The sequence below is a fragment of the Populus nigra genome, chromosome 4 (genome assembly GCF_951802175.1).
Source record: "Populus nigra chromosome 4, ddPopNigr1.1, whole genome shotgun sequence".
NCBI classification, from domain to species: domain Eukaryota; kingdom Viridiplantae; phylum Streptophyta; class Magnoliopsida; order Malpighiales; family Salicaceae; genus Populus; species Populus nigra.
In genome coordinates, this window is record NC_084855.1 from 9921568 (window position 1) to 9948742 (window position 27175).

Below are 27175 nucleotides of genomic sequence, written 5' to 3' on the forward strand. Positions count from 1 at the left end.
TGTGATCTAACTCATGAACTCAATTGGGTTCAACGACTCTTTTATCAAAAAAAAATTAACCCAAATATAAAATAGCAAAAACAAAAGGAGCCCATGCATGTTGGCCTTTCGGCTCGTGTGCCTGGGCCTATCTTTTTTTTTATATATATTTGTCTGTCCTATTTAAAAAAAAACAGAGAGAAAAAGAGAGAGAGAGTAGATAATAGGTTGTTTGTTTTGACAGATTTTAGCGACCTCTAGTCCCTAGAAAACATGCTTCAATTTTATGGCTTAAAAAGCTATTTTTAAATCAATTTTGACGTAAAATATCTAGAAAATACCTAAAACACCTTGATAAACCTATCCATGGCCTCATAAAAAACCAAAAAATAACTCAAAAAACCGAAATCACCCTTGAACTCAAAATCATTATTGTGGTCAAATCTGCCTTCTCGGGTAGGGAGAAAGGAAAAAAAACACCTAGGTAAAACTATCCTCATGAAATGAAACCAAGTTGACCTCAATTTCAATTTTTTTGGTGGCTGAAATCATCATCAGCGATGAATTTTATTTTTTAGCTAGAATCTGACATCTCTCTCTCCTTTGACAAAAAAAAATGAAAATAAAGGAAATGAACTTGTATATCAAAATAAAATTTTGAATAACTAAAAGGACCAATCACTTGTAAATCTAAAAACATGGGGGATGGAAATATATCTTTGTATGAAATTTGAAGCCACCATTTATTTTATATGTTACTTTCATTTTAATCTTTTAATTTTCAATCCAACTCTTCCTTTTAAAAAGCATGCAATTGGGTGCTAAATTTAGCTTAAAAAAACAAAATTATGCAAAAACAAACATTCAAGTATCAAATTGAAAATTTTTTAAAATTTAATTATTACAATCCATAATTTTTTTATGAGATGACCCTCTATAGTGTTTTTGCAGGCGAATTAGTTTATGGTAATGGGCTTGGTTAGGTATGGTCCATAAAACAGCCAACGTCATAGTGTTCCAGGGATGTAAACATTTTGTAGTGGATTGCATCAGCACTTCCTCAGCCCCATCGGGGCAACCATCATCCGGCTCCCATCCTCAGGGGACATGGTGCCGCCCATGCACTTAGAAAGATCACATGATTCGATTTTTTTTATTATTATTATTTGAAAAGGAAGATCGCGATCCGTTAGAGCCAACCAAAATAAAAGGCACGTTAAATCTTGGGTGCAATAAAATAAGAGGCAGCAGCATCTCCTCCGGGTCTATTGCAAACAAAAACAGTGTTATTTTTTTTTGGATAGACAAGGCCATCTCAAATAAACAAACCATCTACAGTTGACTGGCGCTTTTTTGGATCTAATAAAAAAGTTTCGATTTTCAAAATCTTTTGCGTGTTTAAATTTGTTTCCTTCTAAAATCTCAATTTATCCTTCTAGGCTGCACGATGAGAAATTATTTTCGTATTTTTTATCATTCAAGGGTTTTTTTTTTTGGGTAAGATTCATGTTGAAAAGTCAAAGCGTGCAAAATGAGACCTTGAATCTGGCCCAGCCCACCAGTTGAAAATGACCTTTAATTTGACCCTTTTTTTAACCCATTTTCCCAGACCTGGAAACATTTGATAAAGGAGAACCAGCCCTTTCCAGGAAGAAGAACGATTCCACCAAATCACCGTCAAGATGTTAATTAACAAAAGATAGAACAGGAGGGGAGACACTGTTCATTGTTTATTATTGTTTATTGGAACAATATTTTTCCGATTTTATCCTTTTTATAAAAAAATAACTTAAAATTAATTATTGAAGAGATTGAGATGTTTTCACAAAATCTATTAGTTATTATTAAATTTATTAAAAATAAATAAATTTCTTTCCATTTAAGAAAGCATTGAAACAAGGGATTTTTTTGTAGTTTTACAGTGATTTTTTTATTATTATTATCATGTTAGCTGATGAGTAATTTAATATTTAAATAAATATATATAAAAATGGTCGATGTCATGCATATGCATCACTATTTCCCAAATTATAAAACGTGATTACTTTTCAATATCTCCACTAGGTGTGGCCATGGGCTGCAGATGGAGCACATGCATAAATGAAGACCACTCGGTCGCAACTTCCAGGATGTTGTCATGTACAATTGAATTTGAATACAAGATTTGCATGGTGGGAATTAATCTGACATGGGATTTAGACAGAGAAATGTTTTTTTTGGCAGATTCCATGGATAAGGCTATTTCATCCGGCTGTTAATGCTTTGCTGCTTGGAGATTTCTGGTTTAAATCTTAGGAAAGCTTACATGGGATCGATTTAGAAAGAAAGAAAGAAAGAAAGAATGGCTATTCATATGATTCACGATTGAAAGTGAGAAAAAAATTCAAAACTATACTCTAATGGATGTTCTCCGATCCAAGAAAAGTGTTGCTGCTGGAGATTTTTACATGTTTCACTTCCTTCTTTATTCCAACACAGTCTTTTAGATTTAGTTGGCAGATAAAAATGTCTTTCATGACTTTTAATATTTTGTCAGAGTGGGAGATACAATTCAATTCTTCATTCCTCCATACCCGAAAAACGTGTAACTTTAAACTTCAATCTAATCGATTTTCAAAGCCTTCTAGAGTTACTTTGAGCATCCTGCGTTTAAGATTGTTGACAGAAGGAGAAAAGCAACCACGACGAAGACAATAAAACTTTGAAAAGCAACCATTAGGATAACAAATATACACGGAAAAGTCATTTGAAGACAGGAGTCGTTGAATTTCAATTTCCAAACAAACTCTCAAAATCAAACTGGTGGTGTAAAATGATGAATGATGTTCTGAGCTTTGGAAATTAGAACGCCTCTCGTTACTTGGCATATGAATACTTGTCCCCATCACTGCCACGCCAACTACACTAGCTAAATAAAATACAAACCATCAAATAACATGAAAGTCTCTGTCCAGCGCACAGAAAAGCAAGTAGCAGCCCCCGAAGCAGTTGGAAAGGGCCACTTCCCCCATCAGATCACCACCAGCACTATACACTTGAAGATATTTTTCTCCAACAATAAGATGCTGCTTCATTTCATTATTATTGCTCACCATATGGTACACTGTTATATCACTTTTTTCCAATTAAATTAGCTAAGAAAAGGACCTCGACATCACGAGATTGATGTCTCGGAAAGCATGGGGTAACTTTACCCCCCCAAAAAACTATCATACACTATAAGAACTCGTCTCCCAAAACTACCCTCACAAGACACAAAAATCTCCAATTATCTAAAAACTTGCCCTTTTCAATGAAGTAACCGTCACAGCTGCTCCCAAGGGCGACGTTCCAACCTCTATCTCGAATGAATCGTACCTTAAGAACAACTCCACCACGAACAGCCTAGACACGAGTACCACAAAATCTTTCCCTGCACACTGTTTATTTCCCAACGTCGGCTTCTCTGTCTCTGGCCCGTTAGACCACAGCACGTGCTCCAACATCTTCTCTCCCTCCCCAATAAACCTGTCAGCGACAAACTCCTCGGCTTGGGTAAATATTTTCGGGTCTTTGGTAGCGAATGGTTGGAACCCGAATAACATCTCCCCTTCTTTGACTTCAAAAGCAGCGTCGTGGCTTTCAATTATCAGATCACGCTTTGCTCTACCGAACTGTAGCGAGACTGGTGGTTCAATTCGGAGTGCTTCATAGACTACTGATTTCATCAATGGCATCTCTTCCATGCCCCGCATTGTAATACTTCCATCGTTGGATCTGACCACTGATCTGATCTCTTCGGCTAATCGAGCGTGGAGTTTGGTCCCGGCACGGCCTAGCCATTTCATCATGTTTGGAAATAAAATCCTCATCCCACCGAATGAATTAAAGCATGTGGTGAAAAGAAGATTATGACATGCCTCCTCACGTGAAATTCCTAAATTTTCTGCTTCGTCGAGCAGGAAGCCTGACGAAGCGTAGAAGAAATCGTAAAGACGCTGGTAGCTTTTTTTAATTAGTGATGGTGGTAGACGGAAGGAATGGACGGTAAGATCTTCAAGATATTTTGGAAGACCGAGTTTGAGCACTGGACCAAGGTTAAAGAGCACCCATTTTGAAACTAGACCGGGTCCGTCAAGGCCAAGTGTGGTCTCTGCCGGATCAGTACCAAACCAAGACCTAGCCAAGAAATTAAAAGCTGCTTGATCATTAGCTTCACCGAAACTAGCTTTCCCTCCGAGAGCCAAGTTTTTTTCAAGACTCATAAAGAGTTCTGTGTAACTGGCATTGAATTCAGGGATTACGTGATCACGGCGTGACTTGAGGAGATAGAACATGAGTTGTTTCAGTTTGGCGTGTTTTGGTTCGGACGGGTCAAGATAGGACAGAACTCGGTAGCCACCAGTGAGTTCTGTTGAAGGCATGAAAGTACCTGTAAAAAGATCTTTCTTTTCAACTTTTGTCACGTCAAATAGAACCGGAAAGCTTTTTCCGTCAAGTAAAACCACGACGTGTGGATTTGGAGCAATAAAAGGACCGGGCGGCATGTTAGCTCTAAACACCGTTGATTGGTATTTTTGAATTTTGGATTTGAAATACTCGTCTCTGCCTTGGTTATAGAAATAATCCATGCGATCTTTAAAGGGACCAATAAGAGGGAGCCCATGATCACCAGGGATTTTGCGGATGGGGAGTTTGGTTGGTTCAGATGGTGAAACAGTAGCGGGCGGACCTGGAACTGATGGTTTTTCTGATATTGATGCTCTGATCGGACGGACAGAGAAGCGACGAGTGGAGGGCTTGGGACTAGATGGCTTTTTTAGTGACTGGAATTGGGTTTGAAGGGAAGGGAAAGCTAAGGAAGATGAAGCCATGTTTGGGATTTGACTAATCTACCTGGCTATTGTAATGCAAGTATGGGTGGGAGGTGGGAGCAGAATATTATAGAAAAATAAAAGGAGTGATGAGGTGCAAGTGGGGGGAGTCAAGGGTGTGTGTGTGTGTGTCTATATATATATATATATATATATATATATATATGGTAGTGGGTTTTCTGGGTGGGTGCGGGTGGTCCTTCCATGAAAACCCCAAGCCTGAAAATCTGTGCTTTGATAAGAGTCGTGAAAGGCATGCATTAATTGTCATACTTTATATCTAATTTACTTTTTCGTTTGCATGTTTTTTTCTTCATGGATGCGAGTTGTTGATGTACATGGAGAAAGTTCTTCAAGGAAATATGCATAAATGTAAATTGACAGGAAGAAATGGACTGTCATTTCATTAGCTTTTTTTTTTTTTTTTTAACCTTACCAGTCTATGTATTTCATCATTTCTTTACTGTAAGATCTTTTTTTCTTTTGATAAATCCAATTGATGAATGTTGGCATCACTTTCTTTCTCCACTCATTTCACTTTCATTGTTGCATTCTTTTTGTTATATTTATTATGCATTAACAAAAATTAAAAGATGAGCTGAATTCATTGCTGTTCACTTGTACACTGTTTTAGTTTTTTTAAAAAAAAAAAACTTATTTTCTTCAATACTGAGGTTATGTGGAGGTTGTGATTTTATAATTTGTATTGTTTTAAAACTTGATCGGACTCGGCTAGTTGACCCGGAAATTAGCCCAATCCAAGATGAAAAAGAAATAGAAAAAAAAACACACCTAACCCGGTAAAAAGCTCTTGTTGACCTAGTGACCCGGTCTGACCCTGTCAAAACCCGACAATCAACTTGTTAACTTTTTTTTTTCTTGTCAAACAACATCATTTTGATACTTTAAGAAAAAATGAGGTCAACCCTTATGATACATAATATTGGTTTTGCCATAAGTCAACCTTGAGGTTGGGTTTTAAAATTATGATAATCTATTATTTTTAGAGGGCTATTCCGGTCTCATAACCTGGTTCATGAGTTTGACAGGTTAATTCAGGCTGACTCGGTTTTTTTAAGATTTTTTTTAATTGATTGGTTTTTTTAATTTCACCTTTCAACATTATGTTGATTGAAAATTGACCTTTATAAATTTTTTTTTATTTGTTTTATATGAGATTATCATGTCACACGCAAACATTAAGTGAGTCACATGCTTATTTCATTATCAATCTTTATTAAGCCATGAAACACAATCACCTTATCCCAAAATTCAAACCCTTCTTATTCTTTATTAAGTAATATTTTAAAACGTGTGGGGAAAGTATTGTAACTTTCCCTATATTTTTGTTTTTTTGTTTTACATGTTTTTTTTCCTTTTTTTCCCCAAGATTGTCTTCTTTTTTTTTCTTTTTTTTCCACACAATTTGTTTTTGTTTTTTTCCCTTTTTTGGGTTTTACATGTTTTTTATCTTTTTTTTCCCATGATTGTCTTCTTCTTCTTCTTTTATTCTTCGTTGTTTTTGTGTTTTTTTTTAATTATCTTTGTTAATTTTTTTTAATATTGAACTGGTTGATAATTTAGTTCTGTAGTTTTTTTTCTTTAAAACATTATAGATTGCTACAATATTTCCTTACATGGTTTTTTTTTTCTTTTTATGAATTTCTTTTTTTTTTTCAGAATGGTCTTTGTCAATTTTATTTTTTTCATATTGAGCTGGTTGAGAATTTTGCTTCGTAGTTTTTTTCTTTAAAACACTGTGGATTGCTATAATGTTTCCTCACATGATTTTTGTTTTGCTATAGTGTTTCCCTCACATGTTTTTTTTTTAAATTATCTTTGTCGGATTTTTTTTAATATTGAGCTGGTTGGAAATTTAGCTTTAACTTTCCCCATATGTTGTTTTCCCTTTTTTTTCATTTTTTTTTCCAAAATTGTCTTCTTTTTTTTTTCTTTTTCTTTTTCAGAATTATCTGTGTTGATTTTATTTTTTCATATCGAGCTAGTTGAGAATTTAGCTTTGTAGTTTTTTTTTTTAAAACATTGTGGATTGTTACAGTGTTCTTCCACATGATTTGTTTTTGTTATGATTTTTTTTAAAATTATCTTTATCGATTTATTATTTTTAATATTGAGTTAGTTGAGAATTACAACTGTAGATTTCCTCATGAAACACTATAGATTGCTACAGTGTTACCCTATATAGTTTTTTTTTCCTTTCATTTTTTTTTGTTGTGATGTTTTTCAAAATTATCTTTGTTGATTTTATTTTTTTCATATTAAACTGGTTGAGAATTCACCTTTATAGTTTTTTTCTTTAAAACATTGTTGATTGCAATAGTTTTTCTCCATATAATTTTATTTTATTTTTTTATGATTTTTTCTACAAACCCACGACAACGCGCAAGCATACCACAAGCCTGCGAAATCGCGCGGGCATGACATCTAGTAATACAACTAGAAACACTTTCAAATTCTTTATGAAAGCATGACACCATTATAATCCATACAAATTTAAAGAATCTTTTTACTTTTATGAATCTCTCTTCCTCGTATAGTTTAGTTTATGTGATATTGTTTATTTGGCATGCAAGTTTTTTTTTTTATCACAGAAAAAACTGCAATTTCAATGCTCAATGCTTAATGTTGGATTATATTTTTGCTTGAGTGTCTTACTTTTTATGAACAAAACACTAAAGGATATGACTAAATTATAGTAGTTATACCCATAAAAATTCATTAGAATAATATTGTTTTAAAAAATAATTCACCCTTCAAACACCCATTATTCTTTTTTCTACTCTTCAATTTCATTCTTTAAAATTAGATTGTTTTGGGAATTATACTTCATAATTTTTTTATATTCTTTATGTTGGTTTATATACTAGCCTTATAGATTTATTTATTTTTTCTCGATTTCAACCTTCAATATTATATTTGTTAGAAGTGTGGTTTTGCCATTATATTTCATTATTTTCTATGAATTTATCTCAATCTCATTATTCAAGTTGCGAGTGTAGTATGTTAACTCAAGTTGACTTCGGTTGGGGGTTTTTTTGCTACTTTTTCTAATTGATTTTTTTTATTTCATCCTTTAATATTAGGTTGATTGAGAGTTATACTTTGTGATTTGTTTTAGTTTGCTTTCTATGAGGTTATCCTATTCTCATGACTTGAGTCACGAGTTTTGTGGCTTAACCCTGGTTAACTCAAGCTATTTTTTTATATATTTTTTTAATTTTATCTTTCAGCACTGGGTTGGTTGAGAATTGAGATTCATAATTTGTTTCAATTTGCTTTCTATTGGGTTATTCTGGTTTCATGACTCGGGTCACGAATTTGACGGGTTAACTTGAGTTCTTTTTTTAATTGATTTTTTTTAGTTTTAAGCTTCAACATTGAATTTATTAGAAATTGAGCTTTATAATTTATTTTAATTCGTATTATATAAGGTTATTATTATCTCAATAAATTAGAGATGGTGAATAAAAAATATTTTAAAAGAAGACGAACAAATAATAATGAAAAAAAACATATATAAAGCATTTATCGTGAATCATAATATGTGATCAGGTCTACATCAAGATAACAGAAAAGGAGATGTGCTTGAAAACTCTTGTAACAAACTCCGTGCAAATTGAGAAGGAGAGATGGTGATTAGAGAGATGAGAGGATAAATAAGGAATTAAGAATGGATTTAGAGAATAAAATGGATGAATTTAGGGTAAAAGAAAACAAGAGAGTTGGGAGAGAGTAGAGGTAAGGATACAAGATCACTAGTTTAGTTGTTTAACTAACAGATTGATTACCTGAAGATCATATGTTTTTTTTTTAATAATCACTTCAAGATTGAGTTGTCAAAATCATAAATCATGCAAGTATTCATCCTCTAATAGTAATTTACATAAACTATCAATGAGAAATCTCTCAAACTCTTTAGAAAAGAGAGATTATTATACCTTAAAGTGATAACTCTTTTCTTTTGTGTTTTAAGTGTTTTTGTATTGTACTCACCTTAAAAAATAAAAGGCAAAACTTGTATGAAAATTCATAAAAAATAGCACAACCAAATGTTCATTAATTTAAATTATTCTTATTCAATTTTAACTTGTATAAAATGAAATGGAATCAATCAATTTATTTTTTTTATTTTAGCTCGGTTGAGTTTAAAATTTTGAATTTTTTTTTTATTCGGTTATCAAATTGAATTGTTTTACCCAATATTAATCCCTATTTCTTGCTGTATGTATGCATTAAAAACAAGCGAGCATCTAGCAAATTCGTTGGAGAGTTTTCTTGCCAAACCCACTCATTTTATGATTTGAAATATTCATTCGAAGGTTTTCTGAATTTTAATATGTAAAGGAAGAAAGAAATTTAAGGAATGAAAAATCAGTATCTTTATTTTATAATATAAAGATGAGATAGAAAATAAAAACTCATGACCCCTAAAAATAATAAGAATATCTTCACTTTGAGTTTTTTTCTTTTACTTGTATTTATTGTTTTTGTAAATAAATTTAAAAAATAACTAATAAAATATCGCTAATTATTTATTTATTAGTATCATAAAATTATTATTTTTGAGGTTTATATATATGTGGGGCTGGGGTTTTCGGGTCTTCTCAAGGCAATTTTGGCATTAAATGCACTTTGGATATATCGTGGGCCTTGGCCCATTCTTTTCTTTATAAGGGCAATTTTGGCAATTCAAATGGAAAGCCTTGGGTGAGGTGGGCTCAATGACGGGGGAAGTGTTTTATATAATTTTTTTAGTTTTTTATTTTCCATAACATCAGAAAACATGTTTATTGACAGTAATTTCGGAATATCCTTTTCAAATGAAAAAATATGACCCCCCTTTACCTTCCATGTTAAAAAAACTGAGATTCTTTATAAAGCTTTCATTTAAGCTGCTTGTTTTCTTTTCTCAATTCAATCCTCTCTCTCTCTCTTTTTTAAAATTTGGTATTTTTTTCTAAATTTTTTTAAATAGTATTTTAAGCTGTTTTTAAACTGATCAAGTTGACTGAATCACCATTGATCATGCAAAAAGTCAGGTCAAAAGTTTTTTTTTGTCAATCTCATCATTTTTCTTTCAATTTCATTTCGTAGACTTTTTTTAATGGTTGATCAAGTTGTTTTTTAATCGGCCAAGTTGATTAAGTCATGTTAGGACAACTTCTATATGATTTAATTTAAAATCACAGCTAGGCAAGAAGTTGGATCAAAAGAGTTTTTTTTGGTCAACTTCATCCTCTTTTTTTTTATCAATTTCATTCTTAATTTTTTTTATTAGCTAGATGAGTTGTCTTTAAATCAACTAAGACAACTAAATCATGTTATGATAACTCACATATAATTTAATTTTAAAATCAAATTGGGTAAGGAGTACGACAAGAAGGTTTCAAGTTTGATTTATTGAACTGGATTTAATAATAATGTCAAATAAATTCTAGCTTGAATGTTTTTTTATTACATTCTAAAAAATCTTAAACCAAATCCGTAGCATAACACTTTTGATAAACTAGTTATGTTTCCTATGACACCATGAAAAATAAAAAATCAAAGGGTAAATGAGATTGTAATTGGTATTTAAATAAATGATGCACAAAAGTTTTATAATAATTTTTTTTCATTGTGTTATGCCATGGGTCGACTCCTTTTTTTTTTTCATCTTAAATTTTTTTAAAGATGCTAGGAAGTCAATAATTCAATGCACAACGGCCGAAACACCTTTAAAATATTTTAAATGGTAACATATTAGATAATATATATTTAAAAAAAAAACATTAAAATGACGACACATTGGATTGACCCAAGTCAACCATGGTTAGCCTGCGAAACTCGTAATAGTGGATATGAGATCGCGATAAAACCATGAAACTCATATTAAAACAAATTAGGAAGTTTAATTATAATGAACCAAATATTAAAGGTTGAAAGTATAAAATAATTTAAATTTTAAGAAAGAATAAAAAAAAAATATGACTCGAGTAAACCTATCTCGATGGTTAGTGTAACGTCGCAGGTTGGAACAAATTTTTCTAAATGTAACAGGAATTAAGTTCAGGTGACATTAGGATTTCTAAAGAAGTAAAAAAGAAATCCAGGACTTAAGTCAATTGAGTTTAATAATTTTGGTTTTATATATATATATATATATATATATATATATATATATATATATATATATATATATATATATATATATATATAAAAAAGGCAACTCTAATTTAATAATATGAATAACTAGGCAATCCCGGATGAATCTTCTAAATTTAATTTAATCTTTCAAATTCATAACCCGTGAAATCATAGACCCAGGTTTTATTAAGAAGCTCAATTCTTAACCAATTTAATGTTGAAGGATGAAATTGAAAAAAAAATTAATCTAAAAAATTCACCAAAGAAAAAAAAACAATAAAATAAATGAGTATCAAATCAAAAAGGAAAAAATGAGAGGAAGTTAAAAAAAAAATTCAAATTAAAAAACTATCTTAAATAAAAGAAATAGAAACTAAAAGAACAATGACTAAATTTGATAGACTAAAAAATTGAAAGAGGATGAAATTGAATTTTTTTTTTAATTTTTAAAATTAATTATAATAATAAAAAAAGGAATAAGAAAGGAGAGACCAAAACCATATAAAAAAACTTGGGGCTCATTTGCAAAAGGGCCAAGAGCGAATTTTTAGGATAAGAGAGAAAAAGAAAAAGAAAAAGGCTAGCGGTCCTGAACTAGAAGTTTAGTTACCCCACACACACACACAGCCTAGTGCTGAGATGAATCGAATGGTATGCTGAAAAAACTGTTGTGATCATCTAATTTAGCTATACGCGTTGCCCTAAAATAGCAGAGTGATTGATATGCTGATGCGTGCACATGCTTCTCAACAATTTTTTTATTTATTAAAATATCATATTAGCCCTATTATCAAATAATTATTATAAAAAAACCGGGATAAAATGATAAATAAGCTGCTGTAAAAAAGCTTTGAGAGTTTTAACTTTATGGGTCTCGAGTTCAAGTTAAAATATATAATTTTTATAAAAACTTGAAATAACCGCAGTTTTACTTGTTTTTCTTGTTATAAAATATGTTTTTGAAATAATGGAGTTTTTTCGAATTAAATTTTTTTTTTAATTTTATGACAACAAAGTCTACGAGTCCCGTGATTTCTTTCATGTCAACTGGAAAGAAGCAATGCCTTAGTTTCGATGATAGGTGACCTTCCGAGTCCTTGGTTTGGTTTGTCTTTGGTCGTTGATATTTACTTTTCTCTCGAGGATCTTTCCTTCCAGACATGGAGCAGAGAACTATTCACATTTTGTAATGAATGCCGTCTATTAGTTTCAATTCCATAGAATCCCCGCCTGTATTTGATCAGGCTCTTTAGCTCACTCAGTTGGTTATATATAATATTAGCTTTATTCATATACACATATTTAATTCTAATAAAAACTTGGATTTATTTTTAATATTTATTAAATATTTAATTAATAAATATAATATTTGATTAATAAATTTAAAATAAAAATAAAGTTTCGAGAATAAAAATAATTTGTAAAGAAAATTATAAAATTATAATTATAAAATTCATATTGTATCAAAACATTGCTCCTAAATATTTCAGATTGATGCTCTATTAAGATTGATTATTGATTATAATTATTGAGGCTAGTACAATATTCTTTCATTTATAAAATAAATCAGCTATTCTCATAAGTTGAGGTATAAAGGATACCCAAAACTAATATATAAGTGTTTGTCAAATGATATGTACATTAAACTGATTCATATGAGAATTTCATATGTAGAGATAACCTGTGTTTATGGAAAGACTCATATGATAATTGCGCAAGCGATTCTTAGACTTGAGATCATTAAGTTATCTTATATAAGGAGTGTTATTCTTTGATTATATTTCATGCTGTCCTAATTAAGAGTAATAAACGAGCACATATTAAGTATAACATGAAATATATAAAGGTATTTAAGTAATTCAGAGAGGATTTATCATCCTAGGTGAATTAAAAAGATATTTTCCAGAGAGGATTCTCAGATAGTATTGATTGTAAATCCATGCGCAATATAAAAATGATATTATGTCATTTATAAGGTTTTTAGGTTTTCCTATAAATAAAAAGCTATATCTTTTATTTCTTGTAAATAGAGTACAATATATGAATATCTAAAACACAAAAAAAATCATTAGTGGTTTGTATGAATTACCGTTATAAACCGAATATTTAGACGATTTATGGTTTGTGACAACCCAATTTTAAAACAATTATTCAAAATCAAAAAAATATATTTAATCTTTAAATAATCTTTATATAAATCCTAAATAATTCTATATTTATCATTTTTGAAACTTTCAGACTGAGTTGTTAGCAATTCTTGACGGGTGCTAACATCAAGGAAGACGAAAGTGAGTCATCGGAGGGAGGGAGAGATAATTGTTTGCTGTAACAGAGTTCTATATTCTCTCTCGTTTTTCCTCCTCCATTCTAGAATAACGTTCTTTTCTTCTTGATACATAAACATGACACGTGGTCATGATTTAAACTAAATGCTGCATAAGCTGAAATAATAAAACGGTGCGTATTTGGCTAAACTTAAAACGGTGTGTTTTTACGAAGTTTAAATTCTCAGACTGTTAATAACGGTCTCAGATTGTTCTAACAGTCATTTCTTTTTCTTCTCTGGAATGGAACCTTACTTTTAAGGCTGAGCCCGTGACAATGCCCCTTCCTTTAGAGAGTGTCCTTGTCCTCAAGGGTGAAATTAGGAAACCTCAATGCCAATTCTTCGAGTACCTCCCTAGTGGCTTCTGTTGGAGGCAGTCCTTTCTAGAGAATCAACAACTGCAAGACTGCCTGATGATTCTTTTTCACCATTCTTCGTCCCAAGATAGCTTGTGGCTGGAGAGTGGGTTCCCCGGGGAAATCAGGTAAACTGGCGTGCACCATTTTGTTTCCCACTCGCTTCTTCAACTGCGAGACATGAAAAACTAGATGAATGGTCGCAGATGGAGGTGATATCAACTTGTAAGTAATTTCAAGTTAATATTTAAAATTAAAAAGCTTAAGTAATTTCAACAATGTTTTAATACTAAAAGTAAATGAACTCTAGTTTTAATTTGGCATGAAAAATGCCTCATTAACAGTGTTCTAACAATTTTTGTCCCTGCATGGAGTGCTTCTACTCGCCATACTCAGCAGTTTAGACTTCCAACCAGCTAGTCGACAATGAATCTTCTCTAAAATATGCTTAAATTTACGACTCCTTGCTCCTCTTGACATCCAAAGGCACACCCAGAATTGGCAAATTTATGAAGCACTAACATCAACTTGCATATATAGTTAGCCCGTTATTGGCGTCATATTTTTTGTTTGGGCCGTGGGGCGAATTTAAGGATGCGTGTTTAACTGGATTCTTACAATTGAATAACGACTATGCCAATGTTCTTGGCTGCTGCCCTGGTTCTTCCCGCCCAAAGTATAAGACCACCACCATAACCTAATTACACCAATTCCTAATTCTCTCTCTGTCTCTCTCTCCGCTCCGAATTCTCCAATACTTTCTCTTTGCATTCCAAATTCTCTGCTCTCTCTCTCTCTCTCTCTCTATTACTGGTTTCTTTATTTCATCTTCTTTACTTCAAGAATGGATGATATCCCTGACGCTACGGCTAGGCTTATCTCTATCATCAATCGTGGATCATCCGCCTTAAAAAATGCCCACTTTGATAAAGCTGCTAGATACTTCAAGAAGGCTCGTGATGCCAGGTGAGATTTCTTTTGTTTGTGTTTCTTGTTACTCTTTAGGTTTCTTTACGCCTTTCTGATATGCCTTTTGTTGTTCAATGCCTGGTTTCCTTGTTGTATTTGTTTCCTTGTTGTTTGTTTGCTGAGAAAGTGTGTTTTAGATTCTGGGTTTTCGTGCTTCTTGTCCGTAAGTTTTCTACTAATCCAAACTTCTTGTTTTGGTTAAAATGATTGGGCTGGAATTACTGTAGTCTTGATTCTTCTGAATACAAACCTTTGATTTTACTTATGTCAAACCGATATCTAGGATTAAAGTACTTTTGGTCTTTGAAGCGCACTGTTTCCTCACAATTTCATTGAGTTTTATGCAAGATCACAATCCTGCCAAAGAATTTTAAGAGAATAGCCTCATTCTTATACTGTATAGTGTTTCTAAAATTTGGGTATCCATAATTCTTTTTTGTGTTTGTGTTTCCTGCTAGTGAATCGAAAATTGTCTTCACAAATTAATTTGTGTTTATTCTTTCTTTATTCAGCGTTCATCTCCAAGGTGAACGTACTCTGGAACGCTCCCTTTTGCACCATTTATATGGTGTTTCCTTGCTGTACGAAATTCCATTTCAGGGAGATGATGATCCGTTGGAATTTTTACCGAGGGAAGCTGATTACTATCTTGCTAAAGATAGACCTTATAGTTCTTATAGCAAGTTATACAGCGGTTAGTAATTCCCCTCGTAAAAAATACTATATTGTTTTTTCACTCAACTCTATTTGTTTTGGTGATCTCTGTCTTCATGAACTCTTATTGTCTAACATGACGTTTAAAGTATTCTCCTTTTTTTGGTTGCTGAAGTATATGGTCACCGATAACAATTCCTTCTCAATCGTTTTGCCAGTTAAGACCCTATCAGGTTTTCATGACAGAGGTGTACATGTAAATGGAGGACGACCTCTCCATGTATAAAATTGATAAATAACCACAAAGGATAAGAGTCCACGCATGTTGCAAAATTCCCACATTGAAGCTTTGTTAGAATCACATAATGCTTATAATCCTATTGCTGCTATGAAAGCTCATGTCAGATTCTTTTCATTGAAACAACAAGGCAACTTCTCTGATTATGTCTACTGTGCCTCTGGAACCACTTATTCCTTAAATTTTATCTCTTTTCATGGTGGAAGGTACTGTTAGCCAAGAGGACTATGCAAATCAGATGGAAGCTGCACAGAAAGAACTAAAGATTGCATGGTCAATTCTGGAAAACGAATCAAACTGCTTAATAGAGAAAGCTAATACACTCTGCGCCCTTGGGGAGGTTGCATTGAGAAGGGGTTGGCTCGTTTCTCCTGCTTTTAACAAGAAGTTGCACATAAATCTTTTATCTTCCATGCAAAAGAACATGTTGGTTGTATCTCATTGTTTGTGCTGCATTTTGTAGGGGAACCAAATCCTGAGCGTTATTATATCCAAGCATCATCCTTTTTTGAGAGTTTGGAAGGAGAAATTCATAAACAGCGAATAGTCCATATGTATCCATTACTGGTCTGGTGTTGGATCTCATAGTTAGAAAAAAAAAAACCCATACCTGTCTTATCACTGCTGTTTACTTCTATTTCCAATTCCAAACCTGCATTACAAATTATTACACACATCCGTACATCAGGATTCAGAAATGTCAAAATATGCATCTGCCTAGAGGGTAGCGACAAGATTAAAGCCATTGAATATGGCGAGAAGGCTCTGTCATCCTATCAGACTCAACTGAAGCGGCTAATATCTGAAACACAGAGCTCATCCAAATCTGTAGAAACACAAACTTCCTCTGATTCGGAATCGTCTTCAGCCACACAAATTGATCCTTCTATTCAGAAAAAGAAAAATGAAAGGAGCATGCTGATTAAAATTTTAAGTAAGCTGCAATTCCAGGTGATTTCTTATGTTTGATAACTTTTCTATTCATTCTCATTACAAAAAGAAAAGGAAAAAAAAAATCCTCCAGAATGTATTCCAGCAGCTTACTCCTTTTTTTTCCTCTTTTTTTTTTGCAGCTTGATGATCTGAAGGCAGGTTCATCTACCTCACGAAACCTGGAAGGAACTTCAGTGGCTCCAGTGGCTCCAGCTGGTCATAGAGATGGAAAAGAAAAATTGTCCCAATTAATACAAGTCCTGAGAATTGATAAGCAGTTTGATAACTGAGAACTGATCAGCCAACCGATTCTCTGCAAAGAATCAGATATGGGTGATGGTTTCATAGATTCCCCCTGTGAAAATTGTCGTCTTACCTCTTCTTAACGCCAAGAACACTGTTTTTTTGGCTATAGGATTTCACCTATCACTCGGAACTTTTTCGATACGTCTGTTCGTTAATGCATTTTTTTGGTTATCTAGTTAGGTGTATAATTTTCCCCTCGTTGGAAAAGGAAAGAAACAAAAACTATAATATAAAATATGATTGGAATTATATATGTATTCTCTAATAAATCAGTTTAAATATAAATTATAATAGTAAATAAAATAAAATAAATTAATAAAGTATCAATTCAACAATTAATTAATTTATATTTGAAGATCAAGCACAATGTCTAACAATCTATTATGATCCTCAAATATTAAAAAAGTTATAAGGGGTTTGAATTAAATTTTTAGTGATTAGTTTCTCAATGTAATTATTATTTTTTTATCATTAATATTCTGATTTAAATATTATAGCATTAATGATATTTACTATATTAAGTTATGTTTGTTTTCAATACTTAGGGATTTATAATTAATATTATTTGAGATTATATGAAATATTTTTTCTAATTCATATAGGATGATAAATCATTTTTTAATTACTTAAATACATAAAAAAAGATCAAAGGCTTTATTTTAAAGAAAAAGGTCAAAGTCAAAACTTGAAAAGAAAAGGAGGTTATTTAATTCATGTTATACCTAATATTTACTTATTTGTTACCTTTAATTATAATTAAAATATAACATTCTCTTTATAAGATAGCTTAATAATAAAAAAATCACTTTAAAATTATATCAGATAGCTTAATAATAAAAAATTCACTTTAAAATTACATCTTTAGCCCTATATTTTTGATCCAAAGCTTTTAATAGTATCTTTACCTAAAGATTACATCTTTAGCCCTATACTTTAGATCCAAAGCTTTTAATAGTATCTTTACCCTTCTTATGAAACTCTATATATCATACATTTTGTAATTCAAACCTTCTTGCATATGAATTACTATGATTTCAATAGTCCATAGTGGAATCAAATTCATCATCAAATAGCTTAGAACGTATCTTCAATTAAGAATTTTATTAAATTCAAGATAAGTAGATAGAACAATATTTTTTATAGTTACATCTAAAATTTTAAACTATTAAACTTTTAAGGTTTATCGTTATGCACCACATAAAATGATGATGAAATCTTTTTTGACCAGAGTAATACTTGACATAGCAACAATTGCAAGAGCACTTATCTTTTAATAGAAGTCATAATTATTTTTGTTAAAAAAACAACAGTCAAATATATATTTTTCTTAAAAATTGGCTTAGAACATGCAAATAAAAATGATAAAATAACAACAAAATTGTAGTATTAAATTTATAAATTAAACAACAACGAAATATACTAAACTAAACAATTAAACATATAAGTTGATTTGACCTTAAGGTTGTTGGGAAAATTATTTAGTAAAACCAATTAAACATATTTGCAAGATAATAAGAACATGAACACAAAATATTAAAAAAAAGACAAGGATAGAGTATTTATTTGTAGAATTGTAGATATGAATTAAAACCAAAACGGGAAAGAAAATTGTTTTCAAGGATTGTATTCTCTGTATTTAAAGCTAAATTGTCTGTCAATATGTGTAAACAATATTAGTGCAACTTGCCTTCCATGATGTCAATAACAATACCTCGAAAAGATATACTCCCAATCAAGGCCTAAAAAGTAGAAAACTTACTCAGACATTTTCTCAGCTACAATGAAGTTTTCTTGGCAACAACGAAACCTAAAGCTAGAGGAAAGAGAGCACAAGAGCAAACAGTGCAAAGAGAGGGCAAAAAAATTGATTTCTCCCGTCACTCAGAACTTTGATAATTAAGTCTGTTTGATTAATTCAACTTTTGCAGAATTTAGAATCTGTTTGGTGTATGATTTTTCTCTTATTGGAAAAAGAAAGAAACAAAATCAGGTACAATTATTAAGAAGCGTTGCATCTAAAAGTATCACCTCCTTCAAATTCAACTAGCAAATGCTCTGAATTTTTCTCAAAACAATCAGTAAAGAAATTATCTATGCGGTCTAATGATTGATGTTGTAAAGTAGGACGAGAACTGAAGACAAAATAAGCCAGCAGGATGTTTAAAGTGGATGGGATCATGAGACAAGTTAATGCCATGAGATTGCAGGTGAAACAGCAGTTTGTGGTTGACGGGGAGCGGGGTGAGAGCAAGTTGATAGCGATGCAAATATTCTATTCTAATCATAATAATTTTTTTTTTTTTTTTTTTTTTTTGCGTTATAAATTATAACTTGAACACTGTCTGGAATAGAACTGAACTTGTGGTCTCTCTCTCTATGGCCAAGAAAAAGAAAACCAAGTTGTTGTCACCCAAGTTGTTGTCTCTATTTGAGTCAATAGCATGCAATGAACAAATTTAAAACAAAATTATGCTTCTTTATCCCTAAATCATAGAGAATAAATATTTAGGCTCTGGGAAAAGTTCGAAGATTTAGGAGCAGTTTCCAGCCTTGAAATGATGAAACCTCTTATTGTCTCTCACAATAATCTATCGGTTCTTCATTTTGGAAAGGATCTTGATGAAATTATGACAGTCCCCACAAATCCTTGGGTTTTTCATTATCCTTAGAGAGGTCCCAGGAGGAGTATTGATAAGCCCATAAGCAATGGCTATCCTTTCAATGTGGTAGAACAAGGTCTTCTCCTTCGCCTCTTGGTCAAGATCATGAAACACAAACCTTGTGTCCGGCAAATATCCAGCATCCCTTACCTCTTTACTCAAAGACCTCAACTTTTCATATGCCTTGATCCCGTCTGAAGTCGCTCTTTTATAATTTATGTTAAAGCTGTCCTTTGCCCTTATGGTGATACAGAATAACCCAGTTGCCCTTGTGTTCTGGCTTTCGAGTGCTTCTGTAGAGTCTCCCAAACTCTGGTGTTTGAGTCGATTGGTATATTTGCAACTAACTCCTTTGCACTCCGCTATCTTTCCTGATCTTCCAAGAAGATCAACCATAGCTTCATAATGCTCTTCTGCGAGAATGATCCCATAACCCCTGCTCATTGACTCAAAATGTTTATGTCCTTCCTTCTCTGCCACATGCAAGCCATTAAAACAACAAAGCTAGACCCATATGGCCTAATCCCATCTTCTTTCATCTGGGAAAAGATTTCAAGAGCCTTTCTCCTTCGTAATTCTCTGTCAAACCCAACAGCATCTTGTTCCAAGAATCCAAATTTCGTGCTCCCATTTGCTCAAATATCTCTCTTGCCCCATTTGCATCGCCCAGTTTACAGTACATGTCCGCCAGATTATTCAGGACAACACTGGTCTTAAGCTTTGACGAAGACCTCATAACATACTCATCTACCCTTTTCCCTGGTTCCAGCAATTTTAAATCAGCACAAACTTGTATCAACTTCACAATAAAAAGCAAGTCTGCATAACCTCCATTCCTCTCCTTTTCATACATGATTTCAAAAGCTGCCTCCACTTTCCCTTATTTGCATAATTGCTTAAATTCTGGTTTCACCTGATTATCTCCTTGCACACTAGCAACTTCTCGCTAATAAATTCTTGAAACCACTGCTAAATCTTTATTCTTTGTCACTTGGAAACTTCTACTGCTAACACTCAATTGCACAAGAAACGAGCTTGAGGGGAAGAGGAGAACGTTTGGTCACAGCTCTAATACTTGGCTGTAACAAGAAACTCATAGAACTAGCCATTACATGAGAAATGGGAAAAACTGAAAATATATTTCTTTGGGTTTTTGGTTTTCAAATTCCTTTTGAGCTTCTATTGGCTAATTCCACCATTAAAGAATGCGTTATAATTTGGAGAAATGCACAAACTGCAAAGATACACATGCCTTATCCACAATGGAGCAGCCCCATTCCAGAAATGTCTTGCTGAAGCTCCACATGAATATTGCTCTCGAAAAGGACCCGGAGGCCTGGATAAGACATGGAAAAAAAAACGGAAATTTGTATCATTTATGTCTTTCTTACAATCTCATGACGTGAAAGATGGAGTAAATGGTGAGTGGAAGATGCTATATATGGTTTACATCTAGAAATAACCGTGTATACAGATTGATACATGCATCATCATTTAGTGTTGATTGATCTTGATATCCAGCTCCATGCAAATGCAGCGCCACTTTTTTTTTGTTTTTCTCATACTACCATAGGTAATTATTGGCACTGTCTCAAGGCATGAGCCTAGGATTGTGGTTAGGCATCATAAAGGTAACACGGTTAAACTTCAAGGACAAACCTCTCACACCATCAGAAAGTCCTACAGTTTTTTAACTCAGAATGGGTCCAGTGAAATAAAATCTCTTTGCTAACTCGGACTTCACAGTCAGAGGTTCCCTATCTTCATCATTGATCAAACAAGGATAAATGCAAACATGCTATATCAACAGCTTCTCATTCCTTGAATCACAAAGACATTGAAAAACACAGGAGAAATTGCTCATCAATGCACCTTTTTCTTTGCTTAAATATCACAGACCGGATTCAAGTTAATTCCTTTTCCTGTTATAAGCTTTCTGGTTTCTTCACCAAAAACTCCAAACTTCTTTGTTGGATCTTAAGCTGAAAAACTTCTGAAAACTCCCTGATCAAGGATTGGCTAGTAATATCAATCAGTTGTGAATAATCAAAATGATGTGCCTTTGCATTTGAGCAGGATTCTTCCAGTAACCCCTTTATGCTTCCAACCTTCCGGTTCCTGATCCCACATGGAACTATCAAATTAAAAGGTGCCAAATCTGTAGTGACATTCAGTGCTAAACCATGATATGCTATCCATTGAGATACTTTTATACCAATTGCAGCCAGTTTCTGATCTCCTGCATTAGAATTTCAAAAAGAAGAATCAGGAGAGAAATAAACACCAGCCTCGCCCTCCCCCCACGCACCAAGTTCAAGGATTCTCTTTCATTCTGTAATTTCACATATTGCATAGAGTGTCTAAAAGCATTTATTAGCTGTTACAGTATCTGTATTACACGTAATAATATTATAGGAGAAACAAATGAGTGTTAAGGAATCTCCTTAACAAGTTACAAGAAGGGATTGAGAGATCGAAGAAAATAGAGATTGAGAGAGTGTTCTGCAATTCCTTATAGAAAAGACGATTCATTCTTTACTTGCTCACTAAGTTTTACAATGTCTAATTATTTTTCTCCATGCTAACTAACTAATTGTTCCCAACTAACTAACAGTTCAACTAACAACTTCCACAACTAACTCTTCTTGCTTAACTAATTTCCATTACATGGGAATTATTAACAGCACATGCTGAATTACTACAGCTATTTACAAACGCATGATCATTTACCCTTCTGCTACGACTGCTAGTCTGCTATTTTACTAGAGCTGACATTTCTTCATGTTATTGAAAGAATGAGCTAGCTAAAATCTGTTCTCATTGAGCTCTACTAAGAAAGGATATGCCTACAAACCTTCAAAAAGCAATATACAGACAATATGAGATGCGTACATTGTTTCAAGCTCAAGCAGACCTGGATAACTGTAATTTGACCAGCGTAACAACTAATACAAAATGCAAATGAAGGATAAAGAAGCATACCAACCCAAACTCCAGTTAAACCCTCAATCCTGGAAGCCTTGATAGAAAATGTTGAGGAAAGAACACGAATGACCACCTCCTCAAGTTCCCTGAGGTACCAATGAAGATCCATCTTGTGATTTCGAAGATTGATAATTGGGTACATAGTTAGCTACAATGCAACACCCATGCATTACCAGTCAGGCTTCAATATTATGAATTCGGTGACCGTCTAATCAAATTAAATTGATTGACATGCTTAATCAAAGCTCAAAAAATTAACCCACATAGTCAATATGGCAAACAACATCGCACAATCATACATGTTACACAAAGCATTGCTAGCCACAATTATAGAGCGTTGGTTTCATAATATCAGCCAAGTACCTGGCCAGGCCCGTGATAGGTAACTTCTCCACCTCGTTCAGTACGATAAACCTCAAAAGGAGCATTCTTTATGTCAAATTTCAGGTATTCTATAGAGCTACCAGTACCCATTGTATACACAGGTTGATGCTGCAAAACAATCAGTGTATCTGGGCATTCTTCATTCCTTTCAATCAACCCGCTTTTCTCTCTAACAATCACTTTCTGCCAATTCCAAGCATCTCCATATGGGACTAGCTCTTTATGCAAATCAAAACACTCGCACCTGAAAAGATCTCCAAACTTAGCCTGTGAATGGGTTTCTCTGAAATGAAGGAAAGATGATTGTTAAAATGCGCGATAAAAGACAGAGCAGCTTACATTTTGTCACCTTTGTGAGTTACTGAGGTAAACTCTTGGCCTTTTTGAGACGAAACAAGATTCAAAGGGATGATTTTGCGGGATTGAGATTGGTGCCTGGTTGTTGGGCATATTGGGAATGAACCAAAATTTGAAGTTGTTGTTGCCTGGATGATCATCACTTATTTTTAGAACAGAGGAGAAATTATCTTGAAGACAGAGTTTGGATTAATGAATGTTTTCAGCACACAAAATCCCGGGGTAGCGAAGAAACCAAAGATGAAAATGATCGTGTGGAAAGGTTGATGGCATTTCCTTGTGCTTGAAAGTTTTAAACAAACGATGGCTTCGTTTTTATTCCCGAACTCTCCACAATCGTATCTTATTTTTTTAATGGGCCGACTAGAGCCCGAAATGTTTAACCCACCCGTGGTATTTATTTTTAGCCTTTAGAACTAGACCGGCTAGAGGCCTGCACAAAATGATTTTTTGAAATATTTTTTTATGGTCAGGGTAATGTTTTTTTTATTCTTTTCTTGAAAATAAAAAGATTAGTTTTTTTTTTTTTTGAAAAATAAAAGATTTGGATCGAACCTTCCAACTCGTGATTCAGTCTTGTACCGAGCTGACCCCGGATCGGAGTTTAAAACTATAGTTTAAAGGTGAGTGTTTTTTTTCCTTTCCCAGTTAGCAATGAAAAAAAAAAAAAACTCATTCATAAATTTCAAATGCTGATAACACTGTTGTTTTGGCCCTCCTCGCAGTCCCTCCCAATAAGGGTTGAAATGCATCAGTTTCAGTGGCAAAGTCTAAAATTGGGCATGCCATTGTGATGATACTTCAAGCAGGATTGTTGGAGAAATTTGCTAATGTACCTTCGGCTACTAGCTTGGATGTTGCCTGTTTTGCTGGAGCGGTCCTGATATCCTCAGCTTGGATATTCCCACTCCCAAGACTGTCTTGGTGCTATGGAAGACAGGTGGCTAAAAGGACAGATGCTACTTTTTTTTTTATTATTATTATCTTAACCCATTCTTTTATATGTGCTGCTACTTGCTCATAGAAAAAACATAAGCGATCCCTAACTCAATTCCCAAAACAATAAGATGCATTCTCCTAGAAATAATAATAAAAATAGTGTTCATTTTGGCTTCAAAGGTTGATATGAAACGGGAATATAGAGGGTTATATAGCAAATTGTAGACGACAATCTAGAATATTATAATCTTACAGAATCTCATTCATTACCACTAACATTATCTATATCAGATGGAACACACATCTTGCAACTTCTGATGGAGGAGGGATTAGCGTAGGTACAGCGATCACAATGCCAAGAATCTTCAGCTTCATCCTCTAAGCCCTTGGTCCCGTGGGAGTTCACATCAGATAGGCCATTCTCCAATGCTCTAACAAGCTTCTCGAAGTAATTCCCTGTCACAGTGGTCAGTCCAACCAGCTTTGTTCGGAATTCGCTGAATTTCTTTGATAGGCCATCAACATCAAGAAACTCCTTCAGTTCGCTCTCCACGCAATTATGAAGCTTTTCCAGGGTCGACTCTGCCTCCCCTTGCAAGTACTCAAAAAACTGTTTTTTAGCAGGCTCGTTGTCAGGCAGGTAGTATCCATATGAATAACTCCATTCCAGTGCTCGCCTACATTCAACTACCTGTAGCCACGCCTTTGATATGAACTCGAAATGGGCCTCTGGTATGTCTTGTGACACACTCAGCTTCTTGAACTCTTCATCTTTCACTCTTTGATGATCTGCAAGTGCCTTCACCTTCGATTTTCGATTGGCATCCCAACGTTCAAAATAATGAGTATATTTCTCTAAAGATTCCTTTGCCAATTTTTTTCTCTTGTCATCTGTATCAGTTCTTTCCATGTATCGGTTGCAATTCATATGGCCTTTCCATGGACCCAAACATAACCAACAAAATTCGTAGCGGCAAACCCTGCATGTCATGTGCATACACCCATGATTTTTTTCAATTGGTCTCTTGCAATTGGGACAGGGCTTGCAATAAGCTAGTATATAATTTACATTTTCCGATTCTGAGCTGTTCTTCAAAATCCACCTTTTCACAGTGTCACAGTCCATTGGACGGTGGCATTCCTCCTTGCAATTCCAGCAAAAACTAGTAAAACAATGGCAAGTGACATCAAATATTCCATCAGCACCAGAAAATTCAATAGCATACTCACAGGCTGGGCCAGGACACCACTTTGTCGTCCTATTATCTTCAACATAAGATCTAAGAAGGAAATCAGAATACTTCTTCCTATCTTCTTCAGATGTTAATGAATCGATCATGTCTTGACCGATAGCAGCATGACAAGAGGGCTCAGGACACCTCAACATCAAACACCCAGCGCCATCATTGTTAATTGATGTGCTAATATAGATAGACCAACAAATTTCACAATAAAGATGCCCACAGTCAGCATATATGATTCTATCACTGGTGTGGGATTCAAAACAAATCCCACAAATGATAATTTTCCTCTTATTGGAGACAATATCAGAACTTATCACAGGTTTCACGAACAACCCGACTTTTTCACGGACTGCAGACTCATCAGTAAACCATGCATCATTGACTTTACCAACAGACCAGTTATAATTACGGAGTAAGATACTTGCCTCAGTTTTGGATACAGAGAGGACGGCAGAGACTTGGGCGACATCATGCTCCATGCGTTGACGAAGCTCTGTTGCGTTCAGGATTTTGCAGTCCTGTTGCTTCTGCTTGAGGAGGTCAATTTCATCCTCTCTTATATCCTCCAAAAGGGCATCAGCAGCACCATCATCACCATCAACAAGATCATCATCAGTTAAGAAAAACGGATCCTCGTTATCATCGAACCCATCACTGTAGTAATTGATTTTTGACTCCACCTTGACGCTGTCGCTTGAAGGGTGGATGTCGTCCATGGCTAGAGAAGTGGTGAGAGAAAGAATATTAAGAGCCTCAAAACTACTCTACCATGTATAAAAACAAAACCCTAAACTAATTACAGTTAATTACGGTGGTTCCATGGTCATATTCGTCCTTTTCCTGTTAATTTTTCTCCACAGGCTACGTCCTACAGAATTTTTTTTTTTCCCCAGAGGGTCCCATCCCATCCTTGGAATTTCTTTTCCAACAAGAAGTCGTCCCGTCCCTCCATAGTCATTCTTTATTGCCTTCCTTGCGAGAAACTCTTCTATGAAAAGCTAAAAAAAGAGCCCAACGTCACATCCCACGTAACAAAAGTTCTCGGCAAGAGAAATTATATTATTGGACTTTAAACACAACTTCGTCGTATTATCTGTCCGCCTTCCCAATCAATTACCTTTTGATCCATCCAGCCCGACTGATGTAAGTGGACTATGGTGATTTGTGCTTCGTCTTCCCCTTTATCAAAAAAGCATAAACACAAATGGCCTTTGGTAATGCCTTCCACATCTTCAAGTATCAAAACCTTATAAAGTTATAACAGCATCGATAGACAAACAAAAAGATAAATAAAATTGCTGTCTTTTCAATTCCAAGTGAAAATACACCAAGGAAAAAAGCAAATAAGTTCTTCATTTTTATGATATCTACAATCAAAGCTTTGGCTTTGAAATGTTGTGAACCAGTTTCTTATAATATTTATGGCGAAATCTTCGGACAGGACTCACTCACTCTGTAAGAGATAGTCCATAAATGAGTTCCCCATAAGTAAAATCCTCTTGATTGATTGATGTGTTGAAGAAAATAACTACCAAATTTAGTGTTATTTGATTGGTTGCAACAAAATAGGAAATAAAATACTCTACCAAATAATAAATGAAATGGGCCGAATTTCTTTTATTGCTAATTGATTGGTTTCCCCTTTTCTTTTCTTTTTAAACAATTGAAAAGTATATTCAAGATAGAAAGAAGTTACTGTGTAGAAAAAAAATCACACAGTATATATATATATATATATATATATATATATATATATATATATATATATATATATATATATATATA

At 33.6% G+C, this 27175-nt stretch overlaps 5 protein-coding genes across 7 annotated transcripts; 1 reads left to right on the forward strand and 4 right to left on the reverse strand.

Annotated features, from left to right (window-relative positions):
* Positions 1–3023: 3023 nt before the first annotated feature.
* On the reverse strand, positions 3024–4958 carry LOC133692644 (allene oxide synthase 1, chloroplastic). The gene has a single exon (XM_062113733.1). It carries the CDS (start codon positions 4830–4832, stop codon positions 3252–3254), a length of 1581 nt encoding a protein of 526 aa, XP_061969717.1. The 5' UTR covers positions 4833–4958; the 3' UTR covers positions 3024–3251.
* Positions 4959–13559: 8601 nt separating this feature from the next.
* Positions 13560–16992, forward strand: LOC133690481 (uncharacterized). Its single transcript, XM_062110705.1, has 6 exons — positions 13560–14627; positions 15143–15324; positions 15789–15938; positions 16046–16136; positions 16278–16533; positions 16656–16992. Exons 1-6 carry the CDS (start codon positions 14506–14508, stop codon positions 16803–16805), a joined length of 951 nt encoding a protein of 316 aa, XP_061966689.1. The 5' UTR covers positions 13560–14505; the 3' UTR covers positions 16806–16992.
* Positions 16993–19169: 2177 nt separating this feature from the next.
* On the reverse strand, positions 19170–23507 carry LOC133691330 (octanoyltransferase LIP2p, chloroplastic-like). 3 transcript variants are annotated; one of them, XR_009841644.1, is made up of 5 exons: positions 23190–23506; positions 22830–23094; positions 22464–22614; positions 21354–21720; positions 19170–20817 (listed from the first exon to the last, which is right to left on the reverse strand). XR_009841644.1 is itself a non-coding variant. In XM_062111783.1 (4 exons), the coding sequence occupies exons 1-4, from the start codon at positions 23345–23347 to the stop codon at positions 21407–21409; spliced, it is 888 nt and encodes a 295-aa protein (XP_061967767.1). In that variant the 5' UTR covers positions 23348–23507; the 3' UTR covers positions 21122–21406. The 3 variants fall into 3 exon arrangements, 1 of the variants encoding a protein (XP_061967767.1); XR_009841645.1 differs by having other exon boundaries at positions 22830–23111; positions 23190–23298; XM_062111783.1 differs by lacking the exon at positions 19170–20817 and having other exon boundaries at positions 21122–21720; positions 23190–23507.
* LOC133690711 (pentatricopeptide repeat-containing protein At1g25360-like) lies at positions 19410–20334 on the reverse strand. The gene is made up of 2 exons (XM_062110977.1): positions 20070–20334; positions 19410–19954 (listed from the first exon to the last, which is right to left on the reverse strand). Exons 1-2 carry the CDS (start codon positions 20332–20334, stop codon positions 19410–19412), a joined length of 810 nt encoding a protein of 269 aa, XP_061966961.1.
* Positions 23508–24327: 820 nt separating the features above from the next.
* Positions 24328–26248, reverse strand: LOC133692477 (probable E3 ubiquitin-protein ligase ARI8). The gene has a single exon (XM_062113456.1). It carries the CDS (start codon positions 26104–26106, stop codon positions 24406–24408), a length of 1701 nt encoding a protein of 566 aa, XP_061969440.1. The 5' UTR covers positions 26107–26248; the 3' UTR covers positions 24328–24405.
* Between the last annotated feature and the right edge of the window lie 927 nt (positions 26249–27175).